A 19,757-nucleotide genomic window follows, 5' to 3' on the forward strand; every position below is an offset into this window, starting at 1 on the left:
TCCATACATAATAATCCTCAGCATGTTTGGCATAAAAATGAGTTTTCTTAAGCTGATAAGGATGAATTATATAATCATATAGCAAACATCTTACAAGATAGTTCAATGTTGGAAGGATTTCCATTAAACTCAGGAATAAGTTTGAGGATTTCAGCTTTAATCATCTTCATTTAGTATTGCAGAAGAGGTAACCTAGTAATATGAAGATGAAGAAATAGAAGCAATAAGGATTGAAAAGGAAGAAACAGAACTGACCTTATGCGCTGATAATTGTCTACGTAAAAAATTCCCAAGAGTATCTGCAGATAAAATATTAGAACTAGTAAGATTGTTCAGCAAGGTTGCTGGATATAACATCAGTATATAAAAATCAGTAGCATTTGAGCTTCCCTGGTGGCGCAGTGGTTGAGAGTCTGCCTGCCAATGCAGGGGACACGGGTTCAAGCCCTGGTATGGGAAGATCCCACATGCCGCAGAGTGACTGGGCCCGTGAGCCACAACTACTGAGCCTGCGCGTCTGGAGCCTGTGCTCCGCAACAAGAGAGGCCACGATAGTGAGAGGCCCGTGCACCGCAATGAAGAGTGGCCCCCGCTTGCTGCAACTAGAGAAAGCCCTCGCACAGAAACGAAGACCCAACACAGCCAAAAATAAATAATAAAAATAAATAAGTTAATAATAAAAAAAAATCAGTAACATTTTTCTAGAACTAACGATAAGCAAATTGAAAATATAATTTTATACAGATACTGCTTAAATTAACAAAAATGATAAAGTACCTAAGAATAAATCTAATAAATAATTGGTTTCTTTTCATTCCAGAGTACCTTTTTTCATTTCTTAATGGTTATCAGTCTGTTCTTAGTAGAAACATATTAGTATAATTCATTAAACAACATCTAAACTTTCTGTACTAAGAGCCATTAAAAACAATGACCCACCATTTATTTGTAAAATTGAGTATGTACAAATTATATACATATATATGAAAAGCTACCATTTTTCTCCTTAATACTTGAGTGCTTATTATGCTCTAGGCATTGTAGTTAGGTTTTATATAGATAATAATTCCTGACCTTGAAGAACAATGAAGTAAAGAAATGGGATATTATGCATATAAGGAAAACAGCACAGTTAGTTGTTGCATTTATGACAAATCATTGTACAGTGAGGGCATAAAAGAATGATCACTTTGTTGAGAAGATGGGGAAGAGGGTTGTGGATGACTTCATAGACAAGATAAGCTATTGAGCCACGTCAGAAGGAAGTATAGATGTTTACATGCACGGTTTAATCTGTTATGATCAGGCTAAAAATGGATGGTGTGCGTAGGATGGAAATCACTAATCTAGATGCAAGCTCATTGGGTTTGAAGTATTAGGATTATGAAGAAGTCCAAACCTGATAACATCCTTAGTGGACATCCAATAAACAGTTATTATTAAATGAAGGTATATGCATCCCCCTTGACTTTGAAAGCTTTTTGAGATTATACAGCTGTTTTTTTTGCAGTATCGGGCCTCTTACCGTTGTGGCCTCTCCTGTTGCGGAGCACAGGCTCCGGACGCGCAGGCTCAGCGGCCATGGCTCACGGGTCTAGCCGCTCCGCAGCATGTGGGATCTTTCCGGACCGGGACACGAACCCGTGTCCCCTGCATTGGCAGGCGTACTCTCAACCACTGCGCCACCAGGGAAGCCCCGAGATTATACAGCTTTGTCAATCCTTGAAAGTTAGAATCGAGTGAAATAATTTGTTCACATTTTAAAATTTCTATATTGGAAAAAGTGAACTAATGATTTAGATAATTCTCTTTTGATTCCAGTAATATTTTCCTCAACTTTTTCTAATATTCCGTCACTGAACAAGTTGAAAAAGTGAACATAACTATCTTTTTTTGCCTGCCCTTTTAATCTATTTGCCAAGCAGGGATATATATAGATTTGCCTTAAAATTTGGTTTATAATTTTCTGGTAATGTTAAATTCTAGCTTTGGGTTTCTAGTAGCTAAGGATTTGTGACCTCCCCACCCCCCAGCCCAATATGTATAGAAATCATATGGTAAGAGGCGATCATATCTTTTTAATTGTAGTAAAAATAACAAAATTTACTGTTTTAACCATTTTTAATGCATAGTTCAGTGACATTAAATACATTCATATTGTTGTGCTGCAACCATCACTGCTATTCATCTCCAGAACTTTTTCATCCTCCCAAACTGAAACTCTGAACCCTTTAAACAATAATTTTCCATTTCCCTTTACCCATAACCCCTGGCAACCTCCATTCTCCATTCTATTTTTATGAATTTTACTGTTCTAGGCATTTCAAATAATTGGAATCATACAATATTTGACCTTTTATATCTGGCTTATTTCACTTAGCATAACATCTTTAAGTGATTATATTTTAAAAATTATTGTCAAGTTTGGGTATTGGTGGATGAGGTAATTTAGATAGAGCCTCTCTCTGTGAACCAAAACAGTTGGACAGAATATTTAAAAGAAAAAAGTCTATTTGGAGAGCTTACATGACAATGAAGAATTATGGGTCCATGACCTAAAAGCAGAAAGAACCAGAGAAGTGAGCCCAACTTGGGACGTATGTTTACCTGGAACCACATATCAGTTTTGAAAGAGGGGACTGAGTAGCTGAACAGAGCTTTTGGAAGATCCCTGGGACTAGTAGAACAAAAATTACAAGTTAGGGCCTGCTAATGAGGGGAGGGTTGTCTTGGTAATCCCTCAGGCCATGATTTGGGACCCAGAAGCCCCATACCCTGGGGAAGAAGTTTGACTCCTAAGTAGACTGGCATTTACAGGAACTGATACTCAGCCTCTAATGACATTTTAATCACTTTTGGATTAAGGTAATTTGAGATTGTTAGTTTCCCTAGCTGCTTGTCAGAAACAAATGTAAATCTTCCCTGGAAAAATAGAACATCATTGTAGGCCTCAAAATTTCCATATAGTTGTCCATAGACAACGTCTGGCATTCAGTCAAAATAACCAGAATGCGACGAGACAAGAGGAACAGTAATAGAACAGACCCACTGGGAATCCAGTTAATGGGATTACCAGAAATTGACTTTAAAATAACTGTGCTTAGGGGCTTCCCTGGTGGCACAGTGGTTGAGAGTCCGCCTGCCAATGCAGGGGACATGGGTTCATGCCCCAGTCCGGGAGGATCCCACATGCCGCAGAGCGGCTGGGCCTGCGCCTCTGGAGCCTGTGCTCCGCAACGGGAGAGGCCGCAACAGTGAGAGGCCCGAGTACCGCAACAACAAAAAAAAAATCAAATAACTGTGCTTAATATATTCAAGGAAATAAAAGATAAGATTGAGAATTTCAGTAGAGAACTGGAAACTTTTTTGAAAAAAGAGCCAAATGGAAATGTTGGAATTGAAAAATAAAATAACTGCTATTAACAACTCAGTGATGGGTTCTACAACAAATTAGAACCCACTAAAAAGAATTAGTAAACTGGATATAAGTCAGAAGAAAATATTCAGTCCGAAGCTGTGATGTTCTGAGAGAGAAAAATATGGACATACGAAAAAGCTTAAAGAGACATAGGAAATACAGTAAAAAAGTATAAGGTATACACATATGTTATTGGAATCCCAGAGGAGAGGAGAGAATGGGGCAGGAGCAGTAATTGAAGACATAATAGTGTACAAGAATTTTTAGAAGTGATGAAAGGACATCAACTTAGAAATGCTGTAAATCTTAAATGGGATAAATACAAAGAAAACCACATATAGACCCATCATATTAAAATCACTGTAAACTAAATTCAAGGTGAAACTCTTTAGAGCAGTCAGTGAAAAAAGGACAACTTTAAAGAAGCAACAATAAACTGTCAGCTGACTTCTCGGTAGAAACAGCAAAAACTTAAGAGGCAGTAGATTGCAAAGAACTAAAAGAAAATACGTGGCCACTTAAAGTTCCAAACCTGATACAAATAGTCTTCAAAAATCAAGGTGAGGGCTTCCCTGGTGACGCAGTGGTTGAGAGTACGCCTGCCAATGCAGGGGACACGGGTTTGTGCCCCGATCCGGGAAGATCCCACATGCCGCGGAGCGGCTGGGCCCGTGAGCCATGGCCGCTGAGCCTGCGCGTCCAGAGCCTGTGCTCTGCAACGGGAGAGGCTACAACAGTGAGAGGCCTGCGTACCGAGGGGGAAAAAAAAAAAAAAGGTGAAACAAAGGTATTTTCTTACAAGCCAAAATGGAGATAATTCATCACCAGGAAATCTGCTTCGAATGAAATTCTAAAGGGTGTTCTTCAAGATCAGAAATGGTCCGAACAGAAGCTTGGAGAGGGCAGAAGGAATAAAAAGCAACAGAAAATGTAACTATTGGGTAAATCTTAAATGATCATCAACTGTATAAGACTACTAATAATGTTTTATGGGGTTTAAAATATCAATGGAATTAAAACACCTGATAAAACTAGTGTAGGACTCCTAGGATGGGCATTGGAAGAAAGGGAATGTTATTGGAGATGAAGTATTGTAAGTCCTTGTATTGTTGAGGTAAAGATACAAATACTAGTTTTTATTTGTCTTTGATAAGTTTAAGGTACCTGTTGTAATCTCTAGGGCAACCACTAAAACAACAGTGAAAACATGTATAACTAGCAAGCTAATAGAGGGGACAATAATAAACAACTCTAAAAGAAGGTATGATAGATTTAGACCCAAATTTATATATAATTTACATTAAATGTAAATGGGCTGAACACTACAATTAAAAGCAGAGACTGGCAGATTGGATAAATAACACAAAATTGATAGTATAAAATTATAGCTGCACACAAAGGACTGAGAACAGCCAAAGCAATATTGAGGAGAACAACAAAGTAGGAGGACATACTCTAGTGGCTATCAAGACTTACTATAAAACTACAATAATTAAGGCACTGATGTTGGCTCTAAGATAGGCATATTGGCTAGTAGAACAAAATAGAGCCATTTAGTCACTTCATTTATGAAAAAGGTAAACCTGCAGCAAGTTAATAGATAGTGCTGCATCAACTGGACAGCCATATTGAAACAAAAAGGAAACTTGAACCTTATATCATACCATAGTCATAAATCAATTCCAGTTGGATTGGAGACGTAAATATGAAAGTTAATACAATAAAGCTTCTATAAAATAATATGGGGATAACATTTTCATGACTTGGGATTGAGAAACATTTCTTAAACAGGTTACAAAAAAGCATTAACTATAAAGAAAAAGATTGTGAATTTGGACTGAATAAAAGTTAAGAACTGCTGTTCATCAAAAGACACCATTCAGAGAGTGAAAAGGCAAGTCACAAAATGGAAGAAGTATTTGTAACACATAACTGATGATCCCAACAGTGAGATCATCCAGAATATGTAAAGGACTCTTACAAATCAATAAAGAAAAAGATGGACAACTCAGTAGGAAAATGGGCAAGATTTAATTTAAGCAGGTATTCATAAAAGATCTCTAGATAGCCATTAAAACATGAAAAGGTGCTAAATCTCAATATTAATCAGGGAAATGCTAACTAGAACCACAACGATGTAGTATTCATACCCAGCAGAATTGCGATGTAGTATTCATACCCAGCAGAATTGACTATACCAGTTACAGTGTTGTACTGTATGTGCAGGTGTGCAAGCTCTTGTATACTGCTGGGGGAGTGAAAATTGATAGGACCGATTTGGAAAGCTACTTTGAGTTTTCTACTAAAGTTGAACATATATGTATGGCTTGTAACTGTTCCACTCCTGGGTATGTGCCCAACAGAAATGTGTGCTCATTTGGTGGACATTTGGTAGGATGTTTATAACATTGTTATTTTTAGTAACACCAAGCTGGAAATAATCCAGATGTTCATTAATGGGAAAATGGGTGAATAAACATGATTTGTACAATAGGATACCATAGAGCAATGAAAAAGAATAAACCACAAGTACATGCAACAAATAGATACCTCTCATAAATAATTTTGAGGGAAAGATGGCAGATAAATTACAGTATGTATTGTGTAAGTCCATTTATATAAAATCCCCAAACCTACAAAACTGACCTTTGATGTTAGAGGTAGGACGAATACCTTTTGGGAGGCGGGAGGAGTTGGGGAGGAGGTTTTTGATGTTAATGTCCTATTTCTTGATTAGGGTTTTGGCTACATGGGAGCAATCACTGAGATACATGCTTATGTTTTATACACTTTCTGAATTTATAATACCTCAGTAAACATGTTCAAATATATTTAATGAGGGATATAGATTTTCTTTCGTTTTGCTGATTTACTCTTTTAAGGCCAGCCTAACGTCCATCAGACTGTTACTTCTGCAAACTAATTTTACCCGAGATAATTGTTTTAACCATTTTTTGCCAAGGTGTGTCAGGAGCAGGTTTGAATGAATATGTCCAATCAGGCTTTGTTGACGTTGTTGATTTTGCCAATTATTAGCTTGACTATAAAAAGAATTACTGTCTTTTAGGTCGTGATAAATTGTGCCATTCCTAAAGGGTTGAAGTACAATCAAGCTACACAGACCTTCCACCAATGGCGGGATGCTAGACAGGTGTATGGTCTTAACTTTGGCAGCAAAGAAGATGCCAATGTCTTCGCAAGTGCCATGATGCATGCCTTAGAAGTGTTGAATTCACAGGAAACAGGTAGGGTGTCCTCTGGTTACTTGTTTTCTTGAACTGAAGTGTCATGTATATATTAAACCAAATCTTTTCTGACCAACTTTAAATCATGTATGTATTTGAAGTGATTCTTGAATTTCTCTTGTTTTCTACAAAAATGTGAACTTTTGGTTGTTGATGATAAACGTGTACTATAAAAGGATAATCTTATGAGACTGTTAGTAGTTAGTAATGTTTTAACCTTCTCATTTGAAGTTATTTAGTTTGTTTATTCCGATCTAGAACCTCAACTTTCATTGCAAGGATATGAGACCCAGAGAATATGCAGTGGATTGAATATGCATATTTGTCATCATCTTATTTTTTATGAAAAAAACACGTGTTATCTCAAACATCTTTTTTAAGCCACTACTGAACTTCAAGTAGGACTATCTACTTCCTAGTAGGTAAAATTCTAAAAGTTGTTTAAAGATTTTTTGGAGTGCCCTCAGGTGGTACAAGCCATGAATTGCATGTCCTCTGACACTGCATCGTGGTCAGAAAGATGTGTAGAAATAATTCACATTATTTTAAAAAAACACAGGATTTAAAACTGTGTATGTATCAGAGGTGAGCTCTGTTTTTATTTTGGCTTAAAAAAATAGGAAAAAATATACCAATTTGTGGTTCTCTCTTTGGGGAGATTTTTATAATCAGAAAATTAAGGTTATAATAAAACAACACATATGATTACTCTTGTCTTTGTGTATTTAGTAGCAATCTTATTGATATAAGCATGCCATAAACAAAATTTATATATTTTAAGAGGAAGGACTTATATAGTTATATTAAAATTTGGTATTTTGTTGAAGGTATAGAATTTCAAAACCTGTTATAGATACTTTAAATTTTATACCTTGCCCTATTCTAAAAAGGATTGAAACATCTAGCCCATGTGTTAGTCTATTTCACATATGAATTTCAGAGTAAGAAGACCCTTTGGAATCTTGCTAAAACTACATTATGCCTATAGGTAGTTTATATTAGATTTTCTTTTGAGGAAATTAGTATCTCTATAAATAATTTGTACATAACTCGTATCTTATCTATTTTGAGAAAATAAATCACTGGAACTTCTTTTGGTTTGTCAGTAAGTCCAGAAAATAGCATAGAAAAGTCTGCTCGTATGTACAGTCTTGTATGTAGATCATCTAAGTCATTGTACTTTTCTTTCAGTCATCAGTATTTTATCAACATTCTCCTGTAGGTATAGAATTGCTTTTCTGTTGCCATAGTTTTACCATAAGGAAGCAACTCTAATTGTGGTTCTTAATATCTTAATTAAATAGATCAACTACATAATAAATAATTAAAGGATCAAACTTTAGATCTAAGAGCATATGTATGACAATAATGTTTGGCTTCTCCGTGTTTGGAACAATGTAACATTACTTTTATTTCTGAACCTTCAAAAGAGTATCCATGGATATTGGGAATTAAATGTTACTAATTTAAAATGGTTAAAATTATTATTGTTCATCTTGTCATCAAATTTTTTTAACCAATTGGAAAAGATTGTTTTTATTGGTGTATAGTCATATAATTTGTTTTCAAAATGCAAATGCTAACTAATGTTTTTTCCTTCTGATCTTGATCTTTTGAAATTAATGAGTCTTAACGTGGAGAGACTCAATTACATTCTCTATTGTAAAATTTCCACATTATAGAAAGTTTAGTAAATGGGAAGATCGCCCATCATCTCATTAGCTACACAAGCATTTTGGTAAGGCAGAAAAATTGAATAGATTCTTCTCAGATAATTTGGAAGCTTTATTCTCTTCTCTGTCACAGTCTCAACTTATCATGGGCTGAGGAAAGAGAGAGAATGGTGGAAGAAGTTGGTCCATCCTAGCCATCTCCTTGCATCATGGCCCCAGTCACTGGCAAAGGAACTTTTGGTTCTGTAGCTTTTTCATCAGAGAAGACAAAGAAAGCATATAAAATGGCTGATGTTCTTTATAATCTGATTTATTTAGAAAGTGACTGTTTTTGTAAATTACTGTAGTTAAACACTGTCTCTGATTTTTGATAGCATTGATTGGCTTGGCAGTGGAGGCATAGGAGGATTTAGATGATATGAATCAGAAGTGTCCTCGGGAAAGGATATAAACTTTTCTGTAGATCTCTGAAGTAGGATAGGTATGTACCCCACCCCAGAGTTATTCAGTGGGCCCCTCCTACCCACCTAAACAAACATACCCAATAATGTCACCTCTCATCTTGAACATCTTTTCGCCTTCCACAGCTGTTTGCTTTGGGTTCATAGCCAATTCCTTGCTAAAACCGTCTATTCTCTTCTCGCCAAAACCAAGTTGGGAAAGCTTAACTCTTGCATGTCCCTCCTTAAGCAAACAGTGTACCCCATAAATCTCTGATCAGAAGTGAAAGAAACAAACTTATTCATAAAGGTAAAGTAACTACAGCTATTAATCTTTTTTACTTAGTGTTTTATCACTTTTTAAAACCAGTTTTCCATATTGAATGCTTCTGGCTTTTTTGTTTACTAGGTGTTAATGTATTATTCATTGAATATTGGTTAGTCCTTCTTAGTGGTGTTCAGGCATTTTTAAGTTATGGACACCCTTGTTCAAACAAAATCTTTTTCAGATGCTCAGTTCATATACAGACCCCTCCCCACAAAACAAAAACAAATCTCCAGAGCTTCTCTGATTAATGTAGGAGTTGGAATACCATAACCACTGGGGCACCCATGTACCCTAGAGCAGGATTTGGAAATTACTAACCCATCTTCTCTGCCAAAATCAAAAATCGCACAATTCTCCCTTCCTCTTTCCCTTGACCCCCACGTCTCTAAATCCTCAAGCAAAATTTTTAAATTAACAAAAAACAGCTTTTTCTGTAGCTAGTCATACTGACCTTTAAAAGGTGCTCTGTGTACATGTTTAATATTTCCATTTCTTCCATGAAAAGGGTGGGTGGCAGGAATGTTTTTATTTTGTTTTTAACTTGATGTGCAAGTATCTAATATACTGGAAGGTACAGGAGGTGCTAAATACAGTGAGTTATATTTGGAATTTAAAAAACGCAAGTCACATGTTCTAACATTTTTGAAGAAGAGTTGAATTAGTGCTTTCTTTTATACCAAAAGCTGCAGTTTATCAGTTTCCTTTGTCTAATGGAAATGGACTCAAATAAGTACATTCAAAATGCATTATCCCACCTGATATTTTTGAATTCTGTATTATTAAGTACATTTATAGCAGTTTTTCAGATAATAGTTATGGATTATGTAAAATCAGTCCTTTTCATGATTAGTGGATGTGAACTTGCACAATCTATTTCATTTTGAAAAAGATTTAAGTCATTTGAAAAGGAAATAATTTTTAAATTCCATTTTTTTAAAAGGAAAATCGTATTAGAGTTCAGTAAGATTATTCTACTATTGTTCTACTGAACCAAGATTAAGCATACCTTTATAAGAGGAAAACCTTAAAATATTTTACCATTAACTAAGACTGCTTTTGCTGGATTTTATTTTATATCTGTTGAAAGCAAGATATCCTCCTGTTGGAAATTTTCTTTAGACTTGGTAATTAAATATTTATAAAGACTGAGATTCCATTCATTTTTTAACTGTTAATTTGGTCTGATAAACCTTTCACTGTGTGCATTTGTATGAGTTTTATCTTAGCATTTTTTAATCTTTTTGAGATATGTTTTGGAATTAAATGGATTTAAAATATCTCAAAAAGTTTCTAGAAATACTTTATGTGTTTTATAGTGACAGTTATTTTTCATTCTTCCAGAGTGCCAGTATCATGGGAGCAATATTAAGGTTATATCACAGAAACCATCAAACAGGTTTTGAGCGTAGGTCCTGTGCTAGGCACTGGGAATAAAGCTAACATGATAAGGCCTATCCCTTGCCTTCCAGGATTTCACAGCAAAATTAGAATTCGGTTTGTAAAATGCTGTGAGTGAAGTATGCAGAAGAAAATTCCAGGGTACAGGAAAGTTTTGAAGAGACGGTGATGCTTGAGCTATGTTTTAAAGAATGAGTAGGTGATAGAAGAACGTTCTGGATTGGCTTGGAGCCATGAGAGCCTGGAGCAGTTGGGAAACAAGCAGGTGATGTTGTGGCTTGGGCACGAGAGTTTCTATTGGGGGAGGGAAGTCACAAGAGATAAGACGGGGAAGGGCCTTGTATTCTTGCTGAGGGGTGTGCAACTCATGATGTCGTCTGCCGTACGGTCTTTGAAGGGTGCTGAATGAATGTTTGATGTGATCAGGTTTGTGCTTCAGGACAAAAGTGATGGATTGGTGAGCATGTGGTTGCAGGCATGGAGATGGGTTTCGGATGCCGCTGTGATAATATCAGTGAGAACGATGAGGCCTGAAATGACACAGTATAAAGAGGAAAGGAGCAGAGTGAAGAGGAGGTGACAGACTTTATTCAGTGCCTACCGTGCCTGTGAAGACATTGTTCTAGGCCTTCTACTTATGTCCTCATTTAGTCGTTAAAGCAGTTCTGAGGCAAGAATAATAATCTGTTTATTAGGCACCAGGTGTGTGGCAGGTCCTAATTGGGCACGTTTATTACTGATAAACTTTATAACAACACTGCAAAGTTGGTGGCATTATCCTTGCTTTAGAGGTGATGTTGGAGCTTTCAGAAGGTCACTGGCCTGGCCCAAGGGCCCACAGCTAGACAGTGGCGTAAGTGGCGTTTTTACCCAGATTTAATTTTAGCATTCAGCCTCTTTCCACTATATCCGTGAGATGTAATGCGGACTGGTCAGGGAGGGGAGGATGGTGTTCTAAGACAGTTACCAGATGTGTCAGTTTGGGCAGCTGGTGAAGATGGATTCTAAAGGTGGTCTTGGATAATAGTTTTCACTTCTAGCTTTCCTTAATCAATAATCTTATTGGAGAAGTAACACTGAAACAGATAAAGCGTTAGCTGCTCATCAGGATTAAATGAGTAACAGGTTTGGGGGTTGGGCAGATGGGACAGTTTTTTTGTGGGTGCTGCCACGTACTGCTTCCTTCTCTAACTTACCTCTTCACACCCTTCCCCATTTATAAATTCAGTCTCCACAATAATGTGAGGTTAATCTGTCACCCCCAATTTCCAATTAGGAAGACTGATATGGAGAGGTGGGACTTCTCTGAGGTCACATATACCTAGAAAGGGAGGCACAACTGGGACTGGGTTTTCCCCGACCTCCAGGCCATTTCTTTTTATTGCATTCCTCTGCTTTTCAATTCAAGATCTTCAAAGCATATTTTAAAAGGCTTTTGAGGGAAGTCAGTTTCAGGTGAGAAAACAGGAAAGAGAAGAACTTTCATTTACTTTCTGTTTTATGGTTTTTAGTAAAATTTTGTAGTCTTTCATTTTGATTTGGTGGAAAAGAACTTAAAATTGGAGGTAAAAGACTCCAGTGTTGACTGTCCCTCTGGTGGCAGGTTGCCTTCTCTGAAGCTGTTTCCTTATACTATATGAAAGGATCATGAGAATACCTGTATTAGGATATCATGGGAATTAAATGAGATAAAGACATTAGTATTTTAAACTATACAGTAGAATGTTATTTTTTAGTGCTAACATTTAAAAATACACAGAAAATTCTACCATGTGGATTAATTTACTTAGAGGAATAAAAGTGGTAGAGAGACTTAGAAGTTTTCTCCAACCTCTTCTTTGTCTTTACTGCCTGGTACAGATATATCATGTTATGTTCCTCCTCCTCTGTAGAAAATTAATTAATTTATCCATCCTTGGATACATGCAAGGGGAAATAAGACTCAAATCTTGCCCTCAAGGATTCTTCTACTCTTGTAGAGGAGATAAGACACAGTCATAATCCAAAAGAGGAAGTCATATCTGAGGTACAGATAAAATCCTGTGTGAGTATGAGAAGGGGAATGAGATTTCTTTTCACTGGAACAATTGGGGGAAAGTGTTAATGATGAGATGGCTTTTTGAGCTGATTTTGAAAGATGGATAAAATGTAGGCATAAGGACATGAGTTGGGGGAAAAGGCATATCCAGCCTAGGAAATAGCGTATGAGTACAAAAGTGGAAAGAATGAGCTTGTTTGTAGACCAGGAGTTGTTTGATTGGCCTGGTGGGGATTAAAGTCAGAAAGGTAGGTCTGATCAAGAAGGTCCTTTGAGAGCTGTGGGTGATAGAGATTTAGTGTATGTTTTTGAGCAAGTGGAATGACGTGAACAAAGCTGTACTTCAGAAGGCCAGCAGTGGTTTGAAAAGGGAGCTGCTGGAGGCCGTGAGACAAGCCTTAAGTTTCTGAGTGGAGGCAGAAATAGTAAGAATAGAGAAGAAAATTCAAATAGGAGAGGGATTACAGTGATAGAAGCAGGTGCGTTTAAACAGGAAATCACTATTGTACGACTGCTTCATCCCCTTAGGTAAATTTTTCTTTAAAAAAGAATTCAGGCTGCCCATTTTCACATGACAACAATAGAGATCTCTGGGAGAGTATCATATCCGTTTGCAGATAATGTGGGACCTAAAATTATTTCTGCTATGTGAAGAAAATCAGTAGTTTGGGAGAAAGGTGAAAATGAAAATGTAGTTCAGCATAAGTTTGAATTTTTCCTGTGAACCTGAGTCCAGGTTTTAGAAAGAATGGTACATGGGCACAGTTTTTGTCTGTAAATAGCTTTTAGAGAACAAATATGTTAAGCCCACAGTTGAGTAATTTATTAACAGAGTTAGCATACACGTTATATATGAATGTCCTTTTCCTTGGGAGATAATTCTGTTTGGGTTAGAACAATGATTTTCAACTTACTACCCACAAAGCTACTACAGAACAACTGATAAAGTTCTGAGATAATTTTCAGTGTTTTGGAAAGCTAAATAAACGATGTACATCATACATTCCAGTGACAGGGTTGTACCTCCTAACTCAGATATAAGCTTCTTTGTTTGAGACTAAATTTGCCAGCTCTGTGGAGATGCTTATTTATCTAAAACCAGTAAGTTCTAATTAACTACTGTTGACACTTTGAAGAGCTTGTGATTGTGCCAAGATACTGGTAAGAAGAGTTGCAATAGTCCCAGTGCCTGAATTGAACACGACCGTTTATGTATCTTTGCTTACTTGTGGAAGAACAAAGATTAATGATAAATACAGTTCCTTTGGACAAGCTCACCCTAAACATGGAGTCCAAGGGGGTTAGTTAAAATAATAAATGGGTTTCTAGTTGTTGAAAAGGTTGGGAACTACTGAGTTAGGCTTCTGGTTCCTGTGCCCTACCCATCATATCTTATAACCTCTCTCCCAGCCTTTCTCAGCCAGCGTTACGTAAGAGAGCTAAGTGCTGATGCAAAGTGATTTGGGTGACTGTTCTAACATATGAATTATTATATATATTCATATGTGAATTTTTATTTATAATAAAAGAATTTTGAAGTATTTACTTCATGACTTTTAAGCTTCTAGTCACTAACTGTTTGGGAAAGCTGGTTTGGCTTGACCATAACTCAAGTCTGATATTGCATTTTTCATAAGCACAGCTTTAGACTTAGGTTGTGGGACTTAGGATATTGTCCTGCTCCAAAGTGGGATTGATTAAATAACTAAAAGAGACAAGATGTTTTTGATAAATCTGTATTTCATAATCATATAGAAAGTTATTTTAGCCTGAAGTTTGTTGTCAGACAGACACTATTCTGTCTCTCATTCTTGTTTCTCTGCTTCTCTGGTAGTTGGGCATCTTATTAATGTATTGTCTGTTACAGGTCTAGCTGGTGACTTCAGTTCTTCAGGCTTATTTTACAGTAAGCTTGAAATTTAATTAATGGTGCTGCAGTGAACTGAGGATGTCATCCGTGATTATTTACGTGTTTCCCTGTGTGAGAATAGTAATTTGTATACAGTTATTTTACTTGTATTCCTGAATTTTAATCATATTTGTTGCCCATAAATTGGAGAAGCATTTGGTGGCTGTTAAACAGTCGAAAATTCTGATACCTTTTTGTCGGACTTTTTCATCTTTACACGGGGGTGCAGGGAGAAGCTTTGATAGAATAGAATCTGACTTGTCCATTGATGACAAAACATGAATTGCAGGAACCACTTCTACTCTCATGAGACCAATCACAACACACAGTGGCGGCCAAATCTGTGGCCCAATTTTTACAGCCTAATTTTTTTCCAATTGAAGTATAGTATATTACAATATTATATTAGTTTTAGGATCACAGCCTAATTTTGGACATGCTTTCCTCAGTCTGTAAGTGATAGTGTGTACCATTGGGCTGTCCATGTTTGTATTCAGCAGAGAGCAGATGCACATGGGTTCAGTGCCTCTGAATTAACATTGGGCATTCCTGTTTTTATGATCTAGGCAAGATAGAAAAATTCTAATTAATCTTTTGAAGATGGTATTAAATTGTGGTATTTTGACATCAGCTTTTTATAACATATAAAGAATATTGTGACATTGTTTTATTAACCCATTAAAAATTCCTAAGAGGTAGATGATCTCATCTAAAAGAGGAAAAGCCACAGTAAACTGAATTACTTGTACTCCTAACAAAGGTACTGTGTTACATGATACTAGGGAAACAAAAATGAGTGATTCGACATTACTGACCTTAAGGAGCGGTTGTGTAGAGAAGATACACCACGGTCGGAAGTATCTGCAAGGCAGTGTCAGTACCATGCATGGTACAGAGCGGTAATTAGGAAGTGGTATAGGCAAACATAGCATGCTACTCGCGTAAAGATACCAGGAATAACTCCTTTAAGGTAGACCTGCTATTTCTGTAGGCTTTTGCAATTTCTGAGATGATTCACGTGAGAAAACAAATGACTGCTGTTTTCTGGAAATTTTCCGTGATATTTGGCTATGAAAATGCCATTCATGTAGGAAGAAATGTATTCTTATTGAGGAGTTTCCTATGCAAATATTGTCCTGATCTTTACTGTGATAATACTATTCAATATACTAAAAACAAAGCATTACTTTTTTCTTAATTCAGATTTAAAGTCACTGGTCTCCATGGATTTCACATTTTCTTTAAGTCTTAGAATCATACATCCCCAGTTTGAAGATATTGACTGAATGGGTGATGTTAATTCCCGGGAAACAGGTCTCTAGTGTCTTCCGCAGATAATACTAGAGAATGACCGTATGTTCATGGGAGGTAGGGTGGATTTTTGCATACCTCTGTTGTGTGTACCAAATCATCTTGCAATGGCTTTCCATAGCTCTTAGAATAGAGTACAGGCTTCTTAACAGGACTCTGGGTTCCTTCATGAGCTGGCCCCTCTTGACTCTGCATTAACTAAACGCACTCTCCCCTGCTTCAGGTCCTTGCACCTTCTGTTCCTTCTTTCACCACAATGAGACTTACTGTTTTCAAAAACGCTTTAAAATGTTAATTTCTGGACTGTATAAATAAATTTGGCAGAACCAAAGTTAGTGACAATCCTAATACAGTGACATTTACTAGCAATTTTATTTGCACATAAAGATCAAATTATTCAAAGTGTCTCCTTCTGCCAAAGGCCAAAAGATATATGCATACATACATTTTAAAATGTACCCTACAATCTTATTAATCTGGACTAAGATATATAAACAGCTCTCAAGTACAGTTAATACAGCAGTAGTAATTTATAGTATTATTTACACGAATAGATGTTTGAGTCTCTAGAGTTTTGTTCTTAGGAAGCTATAACTGTTTTTCTGCTCCAAAGGGATAACTGTTCTTTTGGGAAATCAGCTTGAATTATACCTTTTCCCTCTTAAGTAGGTACTTTGGCCTCAGTTTGGATAGTACGGTTTTATTTTCAAGTATCATAACCCAGATAAGAGCTAGGTCTTCAGGACTCTCTGATATTTCCACATTGTCGATTAGTCCACTGTCGATTAGTCCAGCAGTTATTTATTTCTCTGCCAATATTTATTTACCCTTTTATTCATTAAAGTATGAATTTGAACAAGTGTCATTTAAAACTTCCTATAAGTATTTCTTGTGCATTTTATCTTCCTGTGAATAGTGATGCTATGGTCCCTGCAGCCGGCCTGTGGAGTCTTGACTTGCTTAAAAACAAATTCAGCATAAGGTCGTTGCCGGAAGAGACACAATCAGACTGCCTTTCTAAAGACACCTCCCTGTTTTCTAGAGTCACCCCTCCCTTTAACAGTTCTCTTGTGCCCTGCCTTCTGATGCTTTTTGGTCATGAGGCTTGGGGAAATAACTTACCTTCACCTGAATTTCTTCACACTGGGAATTGGCTACGGACCAGGCTTTTTCCTTGCTTTTTTTTAAAATTTGTTTTTTGGCTGCGTTGGGTCTTCGTTGCTGCACGCGATCTTTCTCTAGTTGTGGCGAGGGGGGCTGCTCTTCGTTGTGGAGCATGGGCTCTAGGAGCGCGGGTTTCAGTAGTTGCAGCGTGTGGGCTCAGTAGTTGTGGCTCGCAGGCTCAGTAGTTGTGGCGCAGGGGCTTAGTTGCTCCGCGGCATGTGGCATCTTCCCGGACCAGGGCTCAAACCTGTGTCCTCTGTATTGGCAGGCGGATTCTTAACGACTGTACCACCAGAGAAGTCCCTTCTTTGCTTTTTAAAGAGTTGATTTTTTTTTTTTTTCCTGGAAGCTTGTGGGATCCCAACCTTATAGTCCATTAAAAACTTCAGATATAGATTTCCTGCGTGTTCTGGGATTTCTTTATATTATGCTGAACAAGGCTTTATAGGAACCCCCACTTACCCGTCCACATAAAGGTGGTTTTGTAGTTGAAGACGGTTTTATTTCCCCTGACTTTTGTTTAAATATTTCTGGTCTTGTATATATCTCCTGCTTCTTTATTATAAAATTATATACAGATTCATTCATTCTCATATTTATTCTCTCCTATTTGCGTTATTTAGATGGATTGCTATATGTAAAGGTACTTATAACACATAGTAGACCTTTAGCGAGTTCTGATTAAGTTACATTGATTTGGGCTTCCCTGGTGGCGCAGTGGTTGGGAGCCTGCCTGCCAATGCAGGGGACACGGGTTCGAGCCCTGGTCCGGGAGGATGCCGCATGCCGTGGAGCAACTAAGCCCGTGTGCCGCAACTGCTGAGCCTGTGCTCTGGGGCCCGCGAGCCACAACTACCGAGAACCTCATGCCACACCTGCTGAAGCCCGTGCTCTGCAGCAGGAGAGGCCACTGCGGTGAGAAGCCCACGCGCCGCAGCGAAGAGCGGCCCCCCGCTTGCCGCAACTAGAGGGAGCCCGCGCACAGCAACGAAGACCCAACACAGCCAAAAATAAATAAATAAGAATAAAAATAAATAGATAAATAAATTTATTTTTAAAAAAGTTACATTGATTCTGTAAAACTCCTATTTAGTTAAATAATCAGTCACCTGCAATGTGCCAAGTACCATACTGGTTGCTGGTAATGGGAAGCTGAGTATGGCACAGATAGTACCTTTGAGTATCTTGAAGTCTAGTGAGGCAGACAGCTGACTCTAACACAGTATAAAGTAGTAACTCACAATAAATTGGAAGGATCTTAGACTCGACCAGTTTTGGTATTTTACAGTGTGTTTCCTTCTGAGCTCTAGCTGGTATTGAAGTTTTCTTTTTCCCCTCCCCCTGTTTTGTTTTTAAATAACAATGTATCACTGCTGCTTTTGTAGTTCATTTTTAGAGAATGAGTAGTAAAAGACTAAGATTTAATGTGGAAAATGTCTAATGAAGAAAGTAAAGTGACATAGGATACAGGTTGAACTAAAATATTACTAAGAATATCATTTAAAATATGATAATAAGTATTTTGTGCACAGTTTTCCAGAAGAAGTTGTTCTTTATCGGGTAACATCCATGGATTCTTAAGAGTGGGAATATGGCATTCCTAATTTAAAGTTTCCTTGATTGTTATAAGTTTGACCACATAGCTGATGGCTTTTTTCATTTTCTTTGTCTGAATATTTGATGTTTCCTCTAAATAACACACCCTCACGTTTGAATTGTCATATCAAATTTAGACCTACTAAGTATGAGTCATATATTTTAAAGAGTAGTGAAATAAAGATACATATTGCTATGGATATAATTACATTTCAGAGACTGAAGTTAATGATGTTTAGTTTGTAGAACAAGTTTATTTTTATGTACTTGTTGACAGCCCACACCAATAACTTTATTTACATTTAATTCTATTTCATAAACCCCATGTGAGGTAAACAAACCCAGTTTATCTAATTTATTATATATTCATCAAAACTATTCTTTTAATAAAATTTTACTTATTTTTGAGTTTCCGAAAGTAAATGTGGACATCTTTGTCATTTAAGTGTTAGGGTTGTCTGGGGTTGTTTTAGATAGAAGTTGCTTCTTGGTTTCGTCGATGAAGTATCACGAATTATTGTCCAGAGAAAATGAGAAGGACGAGGGCAGTAGGGTTCCCAGGGAGAAGTAGACAGCTGTCCTGGTTTAACTAGGACAGGCCTGGTTTTCAATGAACCATCCTGAATGGATATGTATTCAGAGTCATGACCTAACAAATGGCTTTGATTTTTGATTCCTCCTGAAAAATAACACGATGGCAGAGGAACCTTCCCAGACCAGCTCTAGTGTTTGGAAGGGACACCCAGGTGCTGGCTCTGCAGTCCTTCCAGACACTTGGGGTCATGCTGGTACTATTAATTGAGTCACTTCTTCAATTGTGTACATCCAGTTCTCTCGTCAGAACCTAGAGCCAGATGGAGCTCCACCCGACAAGAACTGCTCTGGGCAGTAGAACTCGGTTTTCCAGCACAGCATTTTGTTTTTCTAGCGAAAAAATTTTTTCCGATTAAAAAGTTGTGTGCTTATTATAAAAGTTTAAGCAGTACAGAAAATCATAATGAAGAAAGTAAAAATATCTAAAGTCCCACCATCCACGCAATGGTTAGGAATCCACCTGCTGCAGGGGACATGGGTTCAAGCCCTGGTCCCGGAAGATCCCACATGCTGTGGAGCGACTAAGCCTGTGCACCACAACTACTGAGTCTGCGTGCCACAACTACTGAAGCCCGCATGCCTAGAGCCCGTGATCTGCAGCAAGAGAAACCGCCGCAGTGAGAAGTCTGCACACCACAAGGAA

The 19,757-nt window shown here is 37.4% G+C and overlaps 1 protein-coding gene across 10 annotated transcripts in view; it reads left to right on the forward strand.

Moving 5' to 3' along the window:
- ENAH (ENAH actin regulator) overlaps positions 1–19,757 on the forward strand; it is a 156,168-nt gene that overhangs the window by 82,746 nt on the left and 53,665 nt on the right. For all 10 annotated transcript variants that reach the window (XR_007475440.1, XM_049705725.1, XM_049705721.1 and 7 more), the window contains one exon: positions 6,486–6,663. Coding sequence is in view for 9 of the 10 variants with exons in the window: in XM_049705721.1 (XP_049561678.1) it covers positions 6,486–6,663 (178 nt within the window). In the remaining variant the exon portion in view is untranslated. The remainder of the gene's footprint in view (positions 1–6,485; positions 6,664–19,757) is intronic.

Source organism: Orcinus orca, chromosome 1, assembly GCF_937001465.1.
Source record: "Orcinus orca chromosome 1, mOrcOrc1.1, whole genome shotgun sequence".
Lineage (NCBI taxonomy): Eukaryota > Metazoa > Chordata > Mammalia > Artiodactyla > Delphinidae > Orcinus > Orcinus orca.